Source organism: Gopherus flavomarginatus, chromosome 17 (assembly GCF_025201925.1).
Source record: "Gopherus flavomarginatus isolate rGopFla2 chromosome 17, rGopFla2.mat.asm, whole genome shotgun sequence".
Taxonomy (NCBI): domain Eukaryota; kingdom Metazoa; phylum Chordata; order Testudines; family Testudinidae; genus Gopherus; species Gopherus flavomarginatus.
The window spans coordinates 13,121,213-13,141,998 of NC_066633.1; the positions used below are offsets into that span (position 1 = coordinate 13,121,213).

The window sequence follows — 20,786 nt, forward strand, 5'->3', positions numbered from 1 at the left end:
GGCTGGGGCACAGGTTGGGGGCAGAGGCTCAAGGAGAACTAAGCTGGGGGCACAGAGGCTGGGGGTCAGAGGCTCAAGGAGAGCCAGGGTGGGGTCTGGGCTGGGGGTACATATTGAAGGAGCCATGGTCAAGCAGAGCCAGGCCAGGGGGGACAGAATGAGGAGCCAGGCCTCAAAGGGAGTCCTGGGCTCTCATCCCCCATTCTGTCCTCTCCCAGCCCAGGCAACAAGGCCCTGAAGCCGCTGCCTCCTCCCGCTCCTCAGCACCACAGGATCCACCTTGGGCACTGGCAGGGGGAGCATTGAGAGGAGGAGAAACAGTCTCCCTGCCCACGGGCTGGTGCAACAGCGGGCCTTGTGGCCGGGGGAGCCAGTGCAGGCTATTTCCTGTTCAGTGCTTGGGTCTGGCCGCCATTTGCATCTGTTTATTGGCAAGATTGTAAAGGAAACAGCAAGGCCCTGATCCTACCAGTTTGCTATGTGTTCAGCTTGAAGCATGTTTGTAGTCCCATTGGCTTCAAAGTTAGACATGTGGTCGGAAAATGGTAAGCATTCTCCACAAAATATTTAGCAAAAACAATTTTTAAAAAATTTTTGTAGAAATTTTCCATTTTTGAATGAAAACCTGATTTTGTGGTTGAAAAACTGGAAAATTAAAAAGTCCTGGAAATTTTCTATGAACATTTTTGTTTCCAATTAAAAAAATATTTCAAAATTGATCAATTTTTTTGACTAACTCTGTCATGTTAACAGGATCAAAGCCTAAAACAAGAAGTTCAGAGCCTGTCCAGACTCCAGCAGGGCCCACAGTTTAAAAGTTTAAAGTTTTAGTGCTTTAAAGATGCTGAAACTCGCACAGCAAACTCTCTTCGTCCTCTTAAATGGGACACTTTACTAGGTGTCCTCAGATGAGTTCGATTTGGCAGGTCTGAGACGTTTATGGATAAGCTTAAAGAAGTTGCAGTAAAATATGTTCCCAAGTCCACCCCCAAAATGGAAATAAAGTCCCCTTTGTTTGGCTGGTTTATGGAAATAAACAATTTTAATTTTTCTTGGCCGTTAGCCCAGAGTAGTAATAAATCTGTAAAACGGGCACAAATTATTTCCCTTTCAGAGGGGAGTTGTGAGGCTCAGTTAGTCAATGTTTGTGAGTGCTTTAGGATTCTTTGTTGAAAGGTGCTAGGGAAGTATAGAATATTATTACTATGTACTTCTCCTAGCTCATATAGTTCTGTGTCTGATGGCTGCCTGTCTGTATGAGATTGGGTAAACTGCAGTTCAACTCAGGAGACCTGAGTTGAAGTCTCTGCTCAGCCTAAGACTTTAGGACTTAATCCTAAAACTACCTTGTGCCTCAGTTCTCTGTCTGTAAAAGCCAAATATCTCTACCTCATAGGGGCATTGCAAGGCTCTCAGATAGTATGGTGATGAGGGCCACATAAGTACCTAAATAGATAGACACTGGACTGTCAAAAGAAACCAACCTCCTTTTCTTCTTGGAACATGACAACCCCATTATGTCCACATAATAGGCCTTGCTGTGCTATTCATCAACCTTTCGTGCATATTTGAACCTTGGCAGGGCCAATTTGTCTAAAACATTTCAGGTACTGATTTTGTCCCTGCTCTGCCTGGTCTCTCTGCTTCTTCTGCATTGCAGAGAAGCCCGAGGAGTTTCCAAAGACAGATCCATAACCTAGCTCTTTCCTTTATACTGAAGAGATGACCTGTCCAATGATGGCTTCCCCTTGATATAATCTCATTCATTCTCCCCAGTCAAAACCTAGTTCAGTCAGTGGGACTGGCCCACTCTGCCACACAAGACTGATGCCCTGTGGCTCATAGGAGTAGCCTATTCTGGCACACAGGGCTAATGATCCCCCCTGTCGCAGAGGAGTAGCCCACTTTGTTGCTGCCCTTCTGCTGAGTCAGCTAGTCCTGTTCAATCACAACTCACAGGCTTTTAAACCCATTTCTCAACCTTCTACTTTTGCAGCAACTGACCAATCACATCCGAGACACCCTGCCAGGCCTGCGAAACAAACTCCAGAGCCAGCTTCTCTCCATTGAAAAAGAAGTGGATGAGTACAAGAACTTCCGTCCTGATGATCCTGCCCGGAAGACCAAAGCTCTGCTTCAGTAAGTGACTCCTGCTGTGTGTCCCTCCTAGGAGAAGTGTACCTGGCAATCTCCCCCATTCATTTTTCTTTCTGCCTAGGATGGTCCAGCAGTTTGCTGTGGACTTTGAGAAACGTATTGAAGGCTCCGGTGACCAGATTGATACCTACGAGCTGTCTGGAGGAGCTAGGATCAACCGCATCTTCCATGAGCGGTTCCCCTTTGAACTGGTGAAGGTACCATTCCCCCTCCTATCCTTCTCACCTACCTTCCTATTTTCTCTCCGCTTGCTGTCATTTCTTCACCTGTCCTTCTCAGATGTCATCTTCTTGGCTCATTTCTCATCTCTTCTGCTTTGCATCTGTTGTCTCCTCTTTAATTCATTTCTTCTTTCCTTGACCTTGTCTTTACCTTCATCACTTTCTTTCTCTTCTTCACCTGTCTTTCTCACCTGCCGTTGTCTTTTTCCTTCACCAGTCCTCTCTGTTCTTTGCTTCCTTTCTCTCTTTCTCACCTTCAATCCTGGCTTCTCTTCTCCTTCAGCCCTCATCCCGTGCCAGAGCCTGATATCTCCTTCAGCATCCTTCCCAGTATCTGAACATGGCCCCTTCCTCAGTTCCTGCCCTGGTAGCAGAGCATAGGAACTCCCTCACTTTTTCTTCCTGGTTATGTAAAAGGGTTTTACCTTAACTGTTCTGATTACATGAATCCCAAATGCTGAAGTTGTAGTTTGTTTACCTCAAACCAAAGAGTCTCTGATCAGCTGAATGTCCATGGAGAAAGGTACAGTCAGATCTTTGCCTCTGGCTGATCTGCACACAGTGTAGTTTGGGGGTAGATGCAGAGAGAGCTGAAAATTGCATTCCATTAATCCTATTGATGCTATGGTCAGGGCTGGTCCCGATGTGCCAAGCTAATACCAGACTAAGGCTGCTCCAACTTATGGTGACTCTTAAACACTCCTAAGGGGTAGAAAACACAAACAAGGATCAATGGGGTGCAAGGACATCCTAACTATGCCTCCTTTGCTACAACCACATTACATCTTCACTTCTACATGAGCAACAAAGAAGTGGGTGGTGTAAAAGCCTCTTTGTTGATTTAGCACCACCAGAGGATCTTCTTGTGGTGTCCTCCTGCGACTGCACGCATTGGTACCTGGGGCCAAATTGCACTAGCAGAGACACACAGAGGCTCCACATTATGGGAGAATCTGGCATATAATGTATAAAAGCTCCAAAGGAAAAGGTAACGAAATAGCTTTTCATGATGGTTTTCAGAACAGAAGATCAAGCAGGAGCCAATCTGTTCCCCTTATGGATTGGCTTGCCTGTATTTTCACTTAGTAGTAGTATTTAAATGTTGATTCTTTCCATTTGAATGAGATGCTGAGGCCTTGTCAGTGAAAGACAAGAGCCTGCATTGTGTTTGATGATGATATAACTTTTCTATGTGAGAAAGAAATCCAGTTTATATGTGTATATTGGAAAAAACAGCTGCTGAGATCATATGCAAACCTTGCAAGGGAAAATATTTTATTTGAGACACAATTTTATATTTTTAGCTTCTCATTCCCTTTGTCTTTTGTTTCTAAGGACATTTGTATAGTCAATGAGAACTGGGCAGCACTTCTGAGGGTACGTCCACTGGAACTGGGGGTATATTTTCCAATTCAGGTAGATGGACATGTGTGAACATCAGTTGAGCTAAATGCTAAAAATAGCAATGTAGCTGCAGCAGCGCAGATAGCAGGACAGGCTAGCTGCTCGAGTACAATCCCAGCTGAGACCCTAGGTACGTCCTTGGGCAGCTAGTCTGACCCACTGCCCATGCCACCACGGCCACACTGCTATTTTTATCATACTAGCTCAATTGGAGCTAACATGTACATCTGCCCAAACTGGCAGTTACAACTCCAGCTTAGGTGTAGATATACACTGACAGTCAAGCCCTAAGCTGGGATTTCAAAGTTCACACAGCATGTGAGTGCTGGCAACAGAAGCCTGATTTCCTGACTCCCATTCCTGTGTTCCAGCCAACAGGCCTTCTTCACACCTCCATCTTGCAAGGCTGAGTCATGACCTGGCAGGGGCTCTCTCCTCTGTATCTGCATGGTGCTCTGCTGTATGGGTTGCCAGGCCCCTTCTCACAATCTTTTCTTCTGGTGCAGATGGAGTTTGACGAGAAGGAGCTCCGGCGAGAGATCAGCTACGCCATCAAGAACATCCATGGTATCAGGCATGTATCATGCATTAGGCAGGCCCACGACTGCACAGCCCTGTAAATATCTCTAGACCTTCCAAACCAAGTTGAGAAGACTTCAGAGGTACGGTAGGTCAGATGACGGGAGGGAACACCTGCCTGGGCCACTGACAGCTGAACAGCCTTGTATTGGGAGGTACTAAAGTTCATCAAAATCAGTTTGCTTTCTGTTTCCATGTGAGAGCTGCAGGAGCTTCAAAGGTAAAATTGCCTTGGTGATCAGCCTTTTTCTTCCATCTCCTGTGCTGAGTATGAGAAAGAGGAAGTGACATCACATGGGAGAAGGAGGAAGTGACATAGGAAGGGATGCTAAACACCCCCTATACACCTTTTTAATTTCTTATAGTATTGTTTTAATTTATTATCCCAGATCTACCAGGACTCGATCCTGCAAGCTGGTGCTGAGCACACTCAACCATCAGTGACTTCAATGGGAGCTGAGGGTGCTCAGTACTTTGCAGGACCGGGTCCCAAATGAATGGAAAGTTTACATCTTTGCATTTGTTTTAGAGAAGATTAATGATGTGTGGCTTATGAGGCATAACAGACAGCCTTACCTGAGAGCTGCTGAGATACTGCGATTCCCCCTATGGTCAGTAGGGACTGTGGGAGCCCAGCACCCCTCAGAATTGCTATTAAATGCTGGAGAATGCAAGCAGGTGATCAGATATTGACAAGTTGATTTTCTTCTCCTTCAGCTTATTCCATCTGATCTAGCCAGGCTCATTTGAGCAATAATATTACTGTTAGTATTTATTGCTCCCTTATTATAATTAAGAAAGGGTTTTTTTAAACTCTCTAGGGATGATATTCACCCCTCTGCATTAAACCCTAAAGGCCCCCACCTTAAAGGATGAGGTGGTGCATAAGCTTAGCGTTGGTCCCTGTATTGGTCATTTTCACCTAAGAGACCATTTTTGTAAAGTGTTGAGCATCCTCCATTCCCTTTGATTTCAGTGAGGTTTTGTTCGTGGGTTTTATGATTCCTCCAGCCCAACGAGGGGGTGTCAGTGATACAAATGCCTGCTCTGAAATGTGTGTGTAATGCTGTGACATTCTCCTTGCCCCCCTCTACCTCCCCTCCTGCCTTGTCTTGCCCCCGCCCTGGGTGTTTAGAACCGGTCTTTTCACGCCCGACATGGCCTTTGAGACCATTGTGAAAAAGCAGGTGAAGAAGATTAAAGAGCCTTGCCTGAAATGCGTGGACATGGTCATTTCGGAGTTAATCAATACTGTTAGACAGTGCACCAAGAAGGTAACCGGAGGGAACATGGAGTTCACACGCTAACACCTGCCCGCCCATCTGCTCGCTGGCTGAAGCACAGCACTGTGATCTGGGCAAGGAGCTGCCTGCAGTGAAACTTGATGTTTCTAACCACCTCCTCAGCAGCATGACTAGACCTGAGTGATACTAGCCTGGGGCATTCCAGCCAACCAGCCAATCAGAAAGAGATGAGACAGCTGATAGGAGTAGGTTGCTGCCGTCTACACCATTCTATTAGAGGTGTCTTTGGAACATTGGGGTCTCCCCCCACATGCCCACTCCAGAAACACAACCCACTCCACTGGCTCTCTAACATGAGCGTTAACTCTTTATAACAGCCAAAGTTATTTCTTCCTCTAGAGGCTGATGGTTTATATCTGATTTAAATTTAATTTCTGATTTTAATTTTCAAGTCAGAATCTGGGATATAGATTTCCCCTGGGAACTTCTAGGGACTTTGTATCATCCAATCTGGCCCCTGATTGACCATCCGCAAGCAAAAGGGTACATAAACTCTCAAATATGGAGACTCAAGAGTCAAAGATGAAGTAGGCTTTGCTAATGTGGAATGATCAAGCTGTGGGCTTCCCTACGGGGAGATGTTCCTAAGCTTGTGGAATTTGGCATGGTTTCTGATTGGCTTGGTTTGTATCTTGTTTTGAAGGAGCAGTAAATGGCTGAGAAGAAGGAAAGTGGAGGTGTCCACTCTCACCTGAGTTCCTGCCTTTCCCTTCCTCCTGCTGTGATGGGGGTGCCCTGGAGGTTTCATTCTCTGGGTTCTGATTGACTGTTGTGGACTTCAGTGGGGATGTGGGAGAGAGCCAGTCGTAATTCTGTCCATCCTTCAAATATTGCGATTCTCATGCCTGAGTTTGGGCTTAGATTTAATATTGAGAAGCAGTGTGAGAAAGATGGGGAGACTGCCTGCCATTCCTCTCAGCCATGGCCTGCTTCTTCAGACAGGTCCAGGTCCTGGTGAAAGGGCATCTCAGCCAGAGTGTGATAGCGTGGGCACTGGAGACTCTTGGTATGTCGGGATCACTGCTGGCTATTCGGGAGCAGGTAACCGGGTGAAGGCATTACTGGAAGCTCCCAAGGGGGATTGAAACCTTGAATTTAGGGGAAAAAAAAGGGAGGGGTGAGTGGTGAGACTCAGGTTTGCTCTGCAAGAGACTGCATTGCTTGGGGCTAGAGGTCTCTGCAGAGGTGCTCAGGCTCACGTACATGTGCTTTGTCCCAGTCCAGACTGGGAGAGCAAAGTGAACAGACAGTGACAGATTCCTCAGGTTTTTAGAATGCTGGGAGGAGCTTCCTTTTCCTATCCTGCTGTCTTCCGTTGAGGTATGTAGCTGTGGGGAGCACCCAGAAAATTGCCCTTAGTGCTGGTGACAGGTAAGCAAAGACCTTTGGGCTGCCAAGTACCCAGATCCAGTAACCGGATCTGAAGGGCCCACTTTTCATATCCCCGTAATGCTCCCTTGGTTAGTTTTACTATCCATCAATCATCATCTAAGTCTTTATCACTCCTGCCCTCTTCCTTCCTATGAATCTTTTTCCCTGTCTTTCTTTCTTCCCTTCCCATTTCTCTCTATATCCACCTTCATGGTCTTGTTTTTCTCTTTCTTTTTCCTTGAGGAATAAATTTTCACTAGTAGTGAAATTATCTCTATTACAGACATGAAGGACAGATTCCTCCTTCCACGAGGATACATGGTACCCAAGAGAGACGGAAATGTAAAAATCAGGGAGGACAGAAAGAGACCATGGGACAGAGAAGATGAGAACTAGTATTCCACAGCCACCTTTAATGGAGTGAGGGAGACAGGGCAGGTGTGGTACACAGAGTGACACACACATAGGAAAGAAAGGGAATGCTGGAAAGAGGTGGACAAAGAGGAACAAATCTAGCTGGTGGAGGGAGTCAGTTATAGCAGGAGGTATTGGGTCAGACCATCGTCTCAGTTAAGAAGGGAGCATGGAGGGAATCAGAATTTTTAAAGTGTTTTCTTGTTAGTGTAGCAGGCTTGGGTCCCGTAGTGGTTCAAAGGCTAGAGATTGAGTTTGGCTGCAGTTCATGTTGTGTGTGTGCGCGCACAAATATGAGTCGTAATATTGTTTACTTTAAAGAAACAAATGTTGTTATTAAAATGTTCAGGTAGCTAAAGGCACATTTTGTGTGAGGGTCCCTTTTCCAGGCTCCATCCACTGAGCCTGACTCAGATATTGTATGAAACATCTAAAGGGGCTATATTGAACTTAGCAGGCAGGTTGAATCTCTGAACAGGCAGTGAGACCTGGAACATATTTTCTGAGACATGCAGGGGCCATTTTATCTTTAAGGGCACCCACTCTTTACCCAAAAAAGGGCTTAATTGGCAACTTGCCAGACTCTGAGATGCACCTGGGTGGAGATGAGTAGTATGGAAATTACACATCCCAACATGAACAGAGCAGCCTTTCACATTAGCTGTAAGTGACATAATACATGGGAGAGGGTGCTATGATCAAGATGGAGCACTGATGTATGTTTGGGGTTGAAGTACCTCTGGACAGCACTTCCATATTAGCAACCAGGGGCCAGATTCTCAGCTGCTGTAAATCTGCAAATCTCTGTGGATTTCAATAGGGCTTTGTTGATTTACATTCACTGTGAATCTAGCTCAGGATTGGTCAGAAGCTCCAGGCACCCCTGGTTTAGTCGCAGTATGTTTGGATAGGAAAAATGTCCTGTGACAATATCCCTTGAAACACACAGGAAATCCATAGCTAGCACTACTAGCCCCTGCCATTGTGGGACAGTGCAGCACAAAGACCACTTGTCCAGCTGATGAAGCTTTAAAGGGGGCACTGTCAGGTTAAAGATGATGAGTTATTAAAAACAAATTTCCTTGTGTGTGTTATTAATAGCCCTCAAATTTGATTAACCTCGGTCACACTTTAAAAATCTAATTTGTGCTGCACTCTTCCTGCTGATTGTTTACCCCTGTGTTTCTCTCATCTGGGATGTTGAAACAGACTGATCAAGTTTCATTTTAATTTCTAGTCACTTTCTGGTTCCCATGCACTACCTCAGTGTTGTGATGTCTGAATTGCAAACACTGGAACAGGAAAACTGTATTCACTGGAATTTTTAAAAATAATTGTGGAAACATTTCTACTGATCTTATGTTTGGTATTTTTACAACCTTGAAAGTTGTACCTCAATCAACCTGACATCATCTTCTTCAGATAGGCTGGAATAGGAGGGCTGTTTGGGGTAATTGTGATAGCTCTCTAGGAAGATTCCACCTTCCTAATTACTTAGATACATTTCACTGGCCTCAGGATGTGGTTCATTGTTAGGGCTCAACTTCCTTCCCTACAGCAGGAAAGAGGAGGAATGGGAAAAGAGACAGGCCATAACTGGAACTGTTTATCTGAACCCCTGAAGCTTGGAGTGAGGAAGTTGAATCCATATCACCCATGATTATGCAAAACTGAAACCTGAGTGACAAAAATTAACCTAGCTCCTCCCCCAGCCAGTGGTTCAAGTAGGGCCATACAGTTCAGTACACTGCACCATTAAGATATTTATGGCTGGTACGCCATAACAGAAAGACACAGGAGCAGAATGTGGGGCTGCCTGGCGGCCCCACTCCAGCATCTCCTCCAGCGCAGCTGTACTGCTCCCAGCCCGGCCCCATCTCTGTCCTCTGTCGAGACTATACAGACCCCAGACAGGAGACGCAGCTGTGTGGAAGGGCTGAGGGCAGAGTGGGACTGGGAGTGGTACAGCCGTGCCAGTGGACAGGGCTGGAGGTGGGGCTGGGGGCGGTACAGCTGTGCTGGAGGAGCTGTTGGTGTGGGGCTGCCCTGCGGCCCCACATTCTGCTCCTTTTGCCACTGTGGTTCCAGAGAGCCCTGCAGTTCAGAAGTCTGTATCTGGCACAGCAGGAGGACAGAGTCCGTCTCCCCCCCACCAGTAACATGGGATGGGGAGGGGTAGGGAGAGTGTGGGGGCCCAGGGCTGGGGGTGAAGCAGGGAGGAGTCATGTGGAGGGTCATGTGCCTCCCCCTTTGTGTCCCTCCCATGAGTTGCCTATGTGCAGCGTACCAGTAAGAAATAAATTCTACTTGTGCCACTGCCCCCAGCCCCCACCCCTATGCAGTCCAGCTTTAGATGGAATGGACTAGGGGGAACTTATGGGAAGCAAAAAGAGAAAGGGATAAAGCTGGTGGGTAAAAAGGCAGGAGAAGAGACCCATGGAATAGCAGAGGGAAATGAGACTGACTCAGGTGAAGAAAAGAGTGAGAGGCTCAGTATGTTCAGCCTTCATTGCCTGTGGAGAAGGCTTGCTCTGAGAGAGGGATTCCTGGATGCATCCATCCACCTATCCATTTTGTTGGGCTCTGTAGCTCATGGTTTCACCTACTCTGTCTGTTCCTTCCCACTGTGCCATTTCCATGCATCTGTAGAATCCCCTGATACTTGGCAGCACATGGGCCCTGCAGCAAATACTCACCTGCTTTGATTTATCTGTGGAGTGAACCAAAATCTCACTTCTCATTTTGCCTTGTGTTTTTCTCTTCTCTCTTTTCCTCTCTCTCTCTCTCCCTCTCAATCTCTCTCTGCCTCTGTCTGCTTTGCTCTTCTTTCTTCCTTGTTGCTTCTTCCCTCCCTGCCCCTCGCCGTGCAGAACGGGTCTCTTCACGCCTGACCTCGCTTTTGAAGCCATAGTGAAAAAGCAGGTGCAGAAGTTGAAGGAGCCGAGTCTGAAGTGTGTGGATATGGTAGTGAGTGAGCTCACATCCACCATCAGAAAGTGTAGCGAAAAGGTAAAGAAACCAACAACATTAAGAAAGGGCAAAGCACCACTCCTCTCTCTCACACACACATACTTTTTCCTCACACCCTTCAAGGCCTGGGCTCACATCAGGGAACCAACAACAAATCTGGTGAGAACAAGGAGAACAGCCATGGAAGTCAGGTTCTACTATATAAATAAGCATCTGATGGAAAGAAGCAGCCAACAGGCATCCAAGCAGTGTGAAAAGTAGGGGAGAGGGATCAGGCCCCAGCTGATGGATCTCTTTGCTGTGAATTCAGAAGTCAGCTGGCTACAGCTGCTTGTTTGCTAGCCAGCCCCCATTCCTCACTCCAGCCCCTTGGCATGCAGCTCGGTGTAGAATAAACCCCCTTGCAAGCCTCTCTTCCTACTCTTCCTGATTGCACATTGAAAACCTTTCTGTGTCCCTTTGTCGCTGCCTCTCTGGAAATCCAAACATCTTAGAACAAGAAACAAGTTAGAGAGAGGCCTTAAAAGATAAAAAGAATCCAGGCCCCTCTGCCGGATTATTGGGCATAACCCCAGCCTCCATCCAGATGACAGAGGTCTATATCTTCTCCATCTCATCTTCCTGTTGATCTTTAACTACAGATTATGCTAGTAAAGAGAGAAGGATGAATCTTGTGCTGCGTTTCCCTGCCCCAAAGCAAAGGAAAGGAGGCAAATTCCAGAGTAGCTTAAAGAGCAGCAAAGTGGAAAAAGGGACCACCCATTTGAATAAGTAGAGGCCATCACACATGCGCTAGTATATGTCTGGTGGAAAGTGGGTTGGTTTCCTAGGCCTGTACGGTGCAGTAGAGGGCGCCACACACCTCTTTAAATAGAAAGGTAGACTAACTAAAATAATTTGCCAAGGAAGGACTAAAATCCTGCACCCCCTAGCCCAACTGGGCAAGTTTCTCTGCCAAGTGAGTTAAAGGGGGCAGCATCTCTTGTTCTAGTTAGGAGCTTCTATAAAAATTACCCACAATCCCTTTTCTGTATTCGAGGGTCTGGACTGGCCAATATATATAATTCCAGGTTTGGGGGGAGGGATTAGAAAGAGACAGGTGGGAAAGAAGGGAGAATCCAATATAAATTTAAGAGCTCAGAATGCCAAGAGCTGGAGGTTGGCAGATGAAGGGACCTCGTTGTATTCAGCAGGGCTGATCTCGGCAGCTACTGCACTTTGGTCGTTGCCATCCCTCAAGCACTGCTGCTCCACCTCAAAGGATTTCTCTCTCTAAGTCCTCCTGTTTTCCAGCTCAGTGTGGGAGACACTCCTCCATCCTTCCCCTTCCTCCCCCCATGTTTGCTTATAGTGATTTTGGTTTGTTTCCATTGATGTTTTTCTGTCTCTGATTGGAGTTGTGTCTTCAGGGGAGAGAAATCAGTGTAGAGGAAGGGAAAAGAAAAAACTCAGTGTTAGTGGACACTAACTTCTTACAGTGGGACACCTTGCTCAGATGACTGGGATCTTACCCATCCACCTTCTGTAGATTTTGAAATTCATTTTGTCATGGTAGGATGGACAGATTTGGCACTAGAGGAGGAAAGGAAGGGTAGAGATTTTCTAGGGTGGAGATGAAATAATGGAGTTGTACAGTCAGGATGTGCATTTCCATGTCCAGGCCTCCGAGCGACAGAAAATAGGAACGGAGGCAAGAGGGAAATGTAGCTGATGGGACAGAAGAGAGCTTGTCACCAGGGGATGATGAGGGAGGAAGATGAGAAAATCCCCTGTAAGATAGGGCTGGACTGAATCTGGCAGTCCTTTCACAGTCCTTATCTGGAGATGGTCCCATTGTAATCAATGGAAGCTTTGCTGGAGCAAGAACTGCAGAATTTGGTCTCTAAAAATTAGAGATGGAAAAAACTTTGCTCTGTTGCCTGGCCAGTGCAAGGTTGCTCCCTCCATCTGTGTAATTGGCTTAGACATCTACAGAATCAGGATGGAAATGCCTGGACTCTCGGGAATGGCAGGTTCAAATCTGAGCCCTTCATCCCACCAAAGGCGAGGAGTTGATGTTTGTCCAATGTCTTTGTCCTATAAATCCAGATTTGGGGCAGGTTTGAATTGGGTGTCTGTTATTAAAGTGATTTATTGATATTGCTCGTGACAGTGCCCTCAGTGTGTGAGGTGCTTTTCAAGCAGACAAGAAAGTCCCTTCCCGAAAGAGCACACAATCTGAGGACAGACATACATTCAAATAGAGTTTAGGGAGAGGGGTACATCATATAAATAGAGTGATCTAGGTGAGATAACCCTCATCTTGGCAAAATGCAGTTAAGTTAATATACATGTCAACTAGATTTTTCATAGCATGGCAGAAGTGAGTCTTTAAGGGGGATTTAAATGCTGGGAAGGTAGGAGCTTTGTGGCTGAGTTCAGGAAGGGTTTTCCATGCGTAGGAGGCAATGTGGAAGAAGCAACAGAGATGATGGTGCAAGAAGCTAATAAATAGAGCATCTAGGCTGTCGCTATTAGCGGAGCAGAGGGTGTGGAACAAAATAAGGCCTGACAAGGATAGGGAGCAGAGCTATGCAGGACTCTGAAAACAGTGGCAAGAAGCTTGAATTGGATGGGGGAACAGAGGGGAGAACAGAATTCCAAGTGTGTGTGTGTGTGTGTGTGTGTGAGAGAGAGAGAGAAAGAGAGAGAGAGAGAGAGATGATCAAGATGTTTGGCAGGGAAGATGACTTTAGCAGCAGCATGTTGTATGGATTGGAGGGGGCAATGGAGACAGATGTTGCAGAATCAAGATGGGAAATTCTGAGGGCCTGAAGGACAGATTTACCAGTAGGGTAGGCTGCACACGTGACACTTTCTAATGATGTAACGCTGCGGAGGTGAACTTTGTAGAGGACTTATTGATGTGTAGTACTTGTCCATTAATTCATACATCTTGGGCTGCACATTTGCTTGATCTCCGGCTGGGCAGGGTTAGAGCTAGTTAATATTTGGATGAGAGACCTCCAAGAAAAGTTTAGGTGCTGCCGGAATTGTCATGGTAAAATACCCAACCTCCTACCAGAGTGTTAGGAGCCTATGCTACCTCTGGGATGAGACATACAATTGAGATTCTGTGTTTATTGAAGACCCACAAAGCTTTTCATAAGAGGAGTGTTAAGCCAAGTTTCTGGGACATTGGGGGAGCTACATTTTGTCTTCCTACTAGTTGAATTTCATGCAGCCTCAGTTGCATAGAGTATTCTTGACTATCTGTTCAAAACTACCGCATGATGTTGCTGTGTGCTGTGAAAAACTATTTTGAAGGGAGCTACACCTGATTTCACTGGTGTAAATAGAATCAGAATCAGGCCATGTAAGGAACTGCTGCTAATTGCTCCCCCATCCCAACTTTGGCTGTCTCTTTGATAGCAGTCAATGGCTAGTCTCTCTTCACATGGCTAAGCCATATTCACAAAGGTGCCAAAGAACAGATGGCTTTGTCTTTTCTACGGATCTTTAGTTATTAGAGCTGTTAATAATAATCTCTTATTCCATCTGGAATGATCTCAAAGTGCTTTAAAACTGCTCATCCAGGGATCTCTTCATCCCCCACTGAAATCAGCCTACTCTGGGGTGTAATGAGAGAGTTTTTCACAGCACACAGCAACATCATGCAGTAGTTTTGAACAGATAGTCAAGAATACCCTATGCAACTGAGACTGCATGAAATTCAGCTGGTGGGGAGGCAGAGTATCAGAGCCAGTGGATCCAGGAATATAGCATCCCCTCTGGTGGATTTAAAAAAGCAGGAACTTTCTGTGTCCAAACTGCACAGCAGAACCTTATGAATGCAAAAGGGTGCCTTACAAATCAGGATCCTTTCAGTTAGAGTTCTTAAGATTCCTGCCTAAGAGATGGACTCTTAGTGTTAGAAAGGACAGGGACCTACAGCTGTGTCATGAGGATTTCCCTGGGCTAGACTGTTTTAAGAGAAGGTCCTGAGCTTACATTATGACTGGAGAGGAAAATGCAATTAGGGCAGAAGTGAAAACCCACTTGAGTGTGGAAATCCATCCCAGACCGGCTGAGAGCCCCTGGCACGGTCACCTGCTCTCTTGTCTTTCAGAGTCATGGCATTTCTGGGTGCTGCTTGCACTGCTGGCATTACCCCCAGCCCTTGCATTCCACTGCATGTTCCCCAGTGGACATGACATCCCGTGGCCAGTGTTCCCCTTCTTGCCCACCCCTGCTTCTCCCACGCATGCCGAGGTGTGAGGCCTCCTGCATGACGTCTTGTGAATGTGGTGCTGTTGGTTTCTTTTGCTTGTAACCTTTGCTGGTTGATCCTGATTTGAATAAACTGAGACTGTTTTGCACCTCGCCTTGCCTTTATTCGTGTTTGTTTATTTTTTTGTTCTTGAATCAAAGAAGCTGAGATTTGCTTAGAGATTTTCCAACTTCCTGTTTTTGATTCTTTGACATGAAGCACCCCCTCAACCTCAGAAGAAAACAGGAAGTGCTGCCTCTCCCTCTAAAGCAACAAGCAGCCTAAACTATAAAGATCCAAGAGAAATCCTAATATGCCCCTTCTCAAGGTATGAGGGGAGCCCATTTCCACATGGGCCACCTTCAGTGTGAGCGGAAAGCCTGTTCCTATCAATCTGGAGCCAGTGACAATCAGAACAGAAGAGTCCTTTATTAAGAGAGGGGCCTGATCCACTGCTCCCTTACTCCAGCCATGTGCCGGGGCAACTGCATTGATTGCAAGGGCATGACAGTGGTGCAATAAACTTGGAGTGATGTAGTGGTGAAGCAGACCCAAATACCTCAGTACTTGACAGCAGTTACCCTATACCTTCTAGCTTCCAATGGTGATTGTGCAGGGTCTGGGCTGATTCCTGTAGCATATTGTCATAGTCCTTTGTTTATAAGAATCCAAAAGTTAAATCAGGTTTAAACCACCCCCCCCCTTCAGATGAGCAGAACTGAGACAGTGCAGTTACTAAGTCAAATGAGAGACATAGCCAAAAATGAAGCCCAAAATAGTGGGAGGAGGTAATAATGATGATGTCAGAAAATTCCAGTTGGCATTAAATGGTAAAATTGAAATATTTCAAAATAATAAAACAAAAGGAGAAAAAAAACAACTTTCTGGGGAGGGAGGAGAGAAAGGAGTGAACTGGCCTGGAGCTGAGACTTCAGCTAATTTAGGCCTTGATCCTGCACTGAGGACTACATGGGTGCTGCCCTATTGAGGTTAGTGCAGGATTGGGGCCCTACAGTGTGATCTTGGGCAAGTAACTTTTATCTCACTATTCCTCAGTAAAGTGAGGGATAGTGGCACGTGTTCCTCTCAGGAACTGTGCAGGAATTGACTGGTTCATGCTGGTTAAGTGCTAAGTAGAGAATGATTAACTGGATAGTAAAGGGGCCTAATTATTATTATGATTATTACAATAGCTTCTAGAGGCGCTAATCAGGGACCAGAGCCCCTTGTGCTAGGTGCTGTACACACATCAAATGAAAAAGACAGTTCCTGACCCAAAGAGCTTACTTTGTTTTTTAAGAAAGAAAGCAAAATGCTTGCCATCTCCAGGGATTGGCCCAAATGTTGCAGTAGCACCGCTGTGGGATGTGACATTTAGGAACAAAAGCCTAATCCCACTGAAGTCAATGGTAAAACTCTCACTGATTTCACTGGGACCACTGTCCCCTTATTATAGAATACTGTGGCACTTTTCTGTTATAAAGGAAGTGCTGCCTGAATGCCAGAGGGCTGCCACGGGCCCTCGTTCAGCTTCCTGGCTTGCACTGTCGTGTTTCCTGTTCACAGTCTCTATGGATTCTCCTCCTTGAACAACTGCAGGTGACAGTTCCTCTCCACTCCCTTTTGTTTGTGTGCTGCAAACTGAATTCATTTCTCACGGTGTGAAACAAGTGATCAGTGGCAAAGTGGGCTTACCCGTGACACAAATGCTGGCTCTGATTCTCCACTCCCTTGCGACAGTGCAAAAGGAGTGCAGAAGGGGAGTAAAATGTTACAGCCACACACCTGGAGCACCTGTAGAGTCCAGGGTTGCTGCTTTCTCCTTGAGAGAAGGCTGGTTCCCTGAGAGGTTGGCCATGCCCTCCATCTTCACCTGTGGCATTGCTCGTTGGGGCAGGCCACTGTTCACTAGTGACCCAGCTAATGTGAGACCTGCTTTAATCATGTTCACCCAAGATGCTCCCCTTAGTGTTAGGGGGTATATCTACACAGTACCCTGCATTTTAGAGCCCATAGCAGAGTGGGCTAGCTCAAAGGCACTAAAAACAGCTGTGTAGATGTTTGGGCTCGGACTGGCCCTCGGATTCTGAAGCCCAGGGAGGGAGTTTAAGAGCCCAAGCCACAACATCTGCAGTGCTGTTTTTAGTACCATAGCACAAGCTCAAGTCTGTAGACCTGGGCTCTGAGACTTGCTGCTGCAGGTTTTAAAAAGAGTGTAGACAAAAGCCAGAGAGATACTGCTGTAGCATCACTTTCCTACGTTACCAATGAGATGCTGACCTTCTTCAGAGAACTAGTCGTTTGGCTTATTGGGATACAACCAGCCATGGGCTTAAGCCATAAAACTGGGATTTCAGACATGCCTGAAACTGGGTATGTTCAGATCTGGGGATGGGAATGGGCCCTTCGCTATGTAGAACAAATTGAGATGGCAGCAGTCTGGTCTCCTGCAGGATAGGGAGGTTGCTGCTAAGGAGAAGGGCTGTTCTCTGAAGAAGCTCAAAGCACAGTGAGTGAGATCTTTGGCCCCACAGGAACTTGGGAAAATCTGTCTGCAATTCTGGCTTTCCTGTGCCTTTACCCCTCTAGGACCCCTGTTATGGTTAGGAGCGGAGTGTTATTCCCCAGATCATGTCCCACTTTCCCACGTGCACGTGTTTTCTCTTTCCTGCAGCTCAGCCAGTACCCTCACCTGCGGGAGGAGATGGATCGGATTGTTACTACGCACATTCGTGAGCGAGAGGGCAGGACCAAGGATCAGGTAGGGCCTGCAGGGCTTGTCTGAGGGTGGGGGGCAGAGGGGGAGCCTTTAGGGGAACAGTATGAGGGTAGAGATGGGCCTTTTCTGTAAAGTTGGGATCTGGTGAGGAACACCCCCAAAGCTCAGGGAGGTGCTGGCTCAGAAGAGCCATAAGGCAACTCAATGGTGGCTCCTGCTACCTGCCTTTGTGTTAGTAGCACCCATCCCTTGTCTCTCACCCACTTTCTTTGTGTCTTTGCCCCCCCAGGTCATGCTCCTGATAGACATCGAACTGGCATACATGAACACAAACCACGAGGATTTCATTGGCTTTGCAAAGTAAGCACCAGTGCCTTGAACTGCCTCCTTCCCCCTGCCCCTGCTCCCCTGCAGTCTTGCTCTGTATGTGCTTTGGTAGGTGGGCTGTAGGTCTTGGCTGCAGAGCCTCATGGGTGGAGAGTGTGGAGCAGTTTTCCACCCTGGCTTTGATGGGAGGGTGAAGTGAGGTATAATGTGCAGAATGGTAAAGAGAGAAATAGGTTTCCCTCTTCCCCTGGGAGTGAGGGCAGTTCTCCATGTTGTCCTGACACCCCCCAACTTCATTGTGTCTCACTTCAGCCCACCCCACACACACAAGGCCAACTCACTACTTAATTGGTTGGAGGGTTATTGTGAGGCACCTCATCATCTGGGGGTAAGTGTGATGCCTCCTCATGCCCTTCCCCCTCGCCCCTAGACCCCTTGGGAAGCAAGGAGTAAAGCTAGGCCTCCAATGTGGCATAGAAGAGTGAGCACTGAGCTGTCATGATAGAAATTAAAGAAACCCAAAGCTAGAGCAAGTCAACAGTGCTGTGGCTGGCATATCAACCATGTCATTCCCCACTGAGAGGAGGGATGGACTGGTGGCCCAAGAGACCTGGATGCTATACCTGGCTCTGCTACTAGTTTGTTGTTTGACCTTGAGCAAGTCACTTAATCCTTATGTATTTAAATTTCCTCATCTATAGAACAGAGATAATGACACTGACTCACCCTAGAAGAGTTTGTGGGGCTAAGTATTCGTGTTTGTAAAGCACAAGTGAGATCTCGGGTGAAAGGGGCTAGGGAAGAGCAGGGAATGATCATATCCAACCAGGCAGGACAAAGATTAAAAATCAGGTGGAATTATAAAATTGTTCATGGAGAATCATTAGTGTGCTGAGTGTTTTCCGAAATGTAGAGCAAAACCTGGTCTCTGTCCCCAGGAGATGATGCTGTAACTTAGACAGACAGTACAGTTCAGACATACAGGGATAGACCGAGGTGCCATCACTGTCAAAGGTTGTTTTGCAGTTTGATGTCAAGATATGTCCCAAAATGCTACAGAGACTAGCAGGTGGCTGTGGTCTCAAAACATTGCAGAGCTCTCAGTCTTACTCCTTTCTTCTGTGTATTAATATTGAAAGGCTTCATGGAAGACCTGTTTACAAGCAGGGTTTGACGGAGGAGAAAGTGGTTGTATGAGAAGAGGGAGGGAGTTACAAACTTGGGGGGTGGCATGGGAGAAAGAAGGAAGGCAGGAGTGAAGAAGAATAAATAGGGGGTGGTCAGCAGTTGGTTCAGAAGATGCATAGGGAGCACGGGTTTGAGTAGGTGAGGCTGAGACCAAAGATGTAGTTGAAGTGGAGCTATACAGGGCTTGGAACTTGAGGGCGAGAAGCTTGAATATGCTGTTGCGAAAGCCTAGAGGGAGCAGGATTCAGGAAGGAAGAAGGAGTTGGATGGGCTTTGAATGTCTCTCATCTTGTTTGTAGCGCTCAACAGAGGAGCAGCCAGATGAGCAAGAAGAAGGCAGCTGGCAACCAGGTAAGTTCCCTCCCATTTGAGGCTGCCAGAGGAACACATACCTTGCTTGACAGGCTCTCAGTTGAGCAGATGTTGAGCCAGACACAGCAACACTTCAAAGGTATAAAGAGAGGCAGATGAGAAGAAGATTAGAGAGAAACTTTAGCCCCCCTGAAATGTATGGGATTAGGGAAGCCTGTGGGAAGGACAAAGGGGAAGAATATGGACTTTCCCTCCTGCAAAAGAACAATTGTTATGTATGGAGCTGGCATTGTCCTCAGTAAGACTAGGACTGTGGATGTCTATTACCTGCTTAAATACAAGGGCCAACTCATATTCTTTGCTGTCTCTGGCTCAACCCCACTGGGTTTAACAGTAAGTGAATGGAGGAGCTGGCCCAGCAGAATCACATAAGGGAGATTGACAAGGTGATTACAGAGGCTTGCAACATCTGCCCTAGCTGAGGATCAGAGCTCAAAGGAAGGGTGCTGCAGACTTTACTCAGTGCAGGGAGGTATGCAGGGTGCAAGACTCTCTAAAAGAGGGGACGCTGGGATCCTTGCAGTAGAGAACTGGTTTCGAAACTGTCACTTTGCATATGATGACCCAGTCCCCTTCCACTATCATCCTGGCCTTGGGTACTGGACAGAATCCAGAACATCTCGACTTTCATCCATTTCTTTGGGTGACCTTGCATTTTCCTGATGGGTTCACCGTGCTTTACAACTGGACCAGCACACGCTAGACAGTTAACTTATCAGACGGTCCAATAAAGAGCTGAAAGTGCAGGGGGGATGATCAGAGGTCTAGCCATATAAGCCATTGCTTTCTGGATAGTGGCAGATGTCAGTGTTTATTCTGCTCACATCCCTGAATGTGTCATTCACTTCTCCCAGCTGCACTTGACCTTTCTATGCAGGCGAGAGCTGGAGAATGCTCTCTGATTTGGTGGGTCTTGATGCAAGTTTATAGTCCCATCAAAAACTGGGGCAAACTATACCCTCCAGTTCCCCCAGCTCCACCTCTAAACTGCCATGCCATAGAGTTTTCTTTCCCAGTTGTCTCCCTTGACCACATGAATGGTCTTCACTGTCTGCTAGCCAAAGGGCAATTTGCAGAACTTCTGGGCTCACATTTTCTGGAAGAGGCAAGTTCCACCTGAACGGGAGGCTTTAAAGCCACCTACTCAGGGAGATGTCGTTGGCATTCATCAGCCTCGCTTGGGTGGGCATCCTCGTTGTGGAGCTTTCTCCTGGGAGAAAATAATGAATGGAATGTGAAGTCCCTACTGCCTCCCTGTACTGCATGGAGTATATGTGCTATAGAAAGCCAGAGGGGCAAAGAAGACCTTCCTGTCCTAGACCTACAGGGAGAACCACAGGGTTATCTAGCCTGGAAGGTCTGCAGAGAGATTTGGGTACCTTCTACAGAAGGAAGGTACAAAAGCAGCCCAGCGAAGAATGTAGGTGAACAGCTTCTTCCTTTCCAACCCCAAACTCTCATCTGGAGTGAATCATCTTCAAAATATATTTGGCCACCTTTCCCTGAAACAC

The 20,786-nt window shown here is 46.7% G+C and overlaps 1 protein-coding gene across 5 annotated transcripts in view; it reads left to right on the top strand.

The window, feature by feature from the left end:
- The window catches only part of DNM1 (dynamin 1), a 112,191-nt gene that overhangs the window by 44,942 nt on the left and 46,463 nt on the right, over positions 1–20,786 (top strand). For 4 of the 5 annotated variants that reach the window (XM_050927095.1, XM_050927097.1, XM_050927099.1 and 1 more), the window contains exons 7-13: positions 1,997–2,139; positions 2,219–2,354; positions 4,289–4,356; positions 5,497–5,635; positions 17,344–17,430; positions 17,678–17,748; positions 19,203–19,254. In XM_050927095.1, coding sequence (XP_050783052.1) covers positions 1,997–2,139; positions 2,219–2,354; positions 4,289–4,356; positions 5,497–5,635; positions 17,344–17,430; positions 17,678–17,748; positions 19,203–19,254 — 696 coding nt within the window. Of the gene's footprint in view, positions 1–1,996; positions 2,140–2,218; positions 2,355–4,288; positions 4,357–5,496; positions 5,636–10,320; positions 10,460–17,343; positions 17,431–17,677; positions 17,749–19,202; positions 19,255–20,786 lie in introns of all 5 variants that reach the window. The other variant, XM_050927098.1, reaches the window with a different exon arrangement.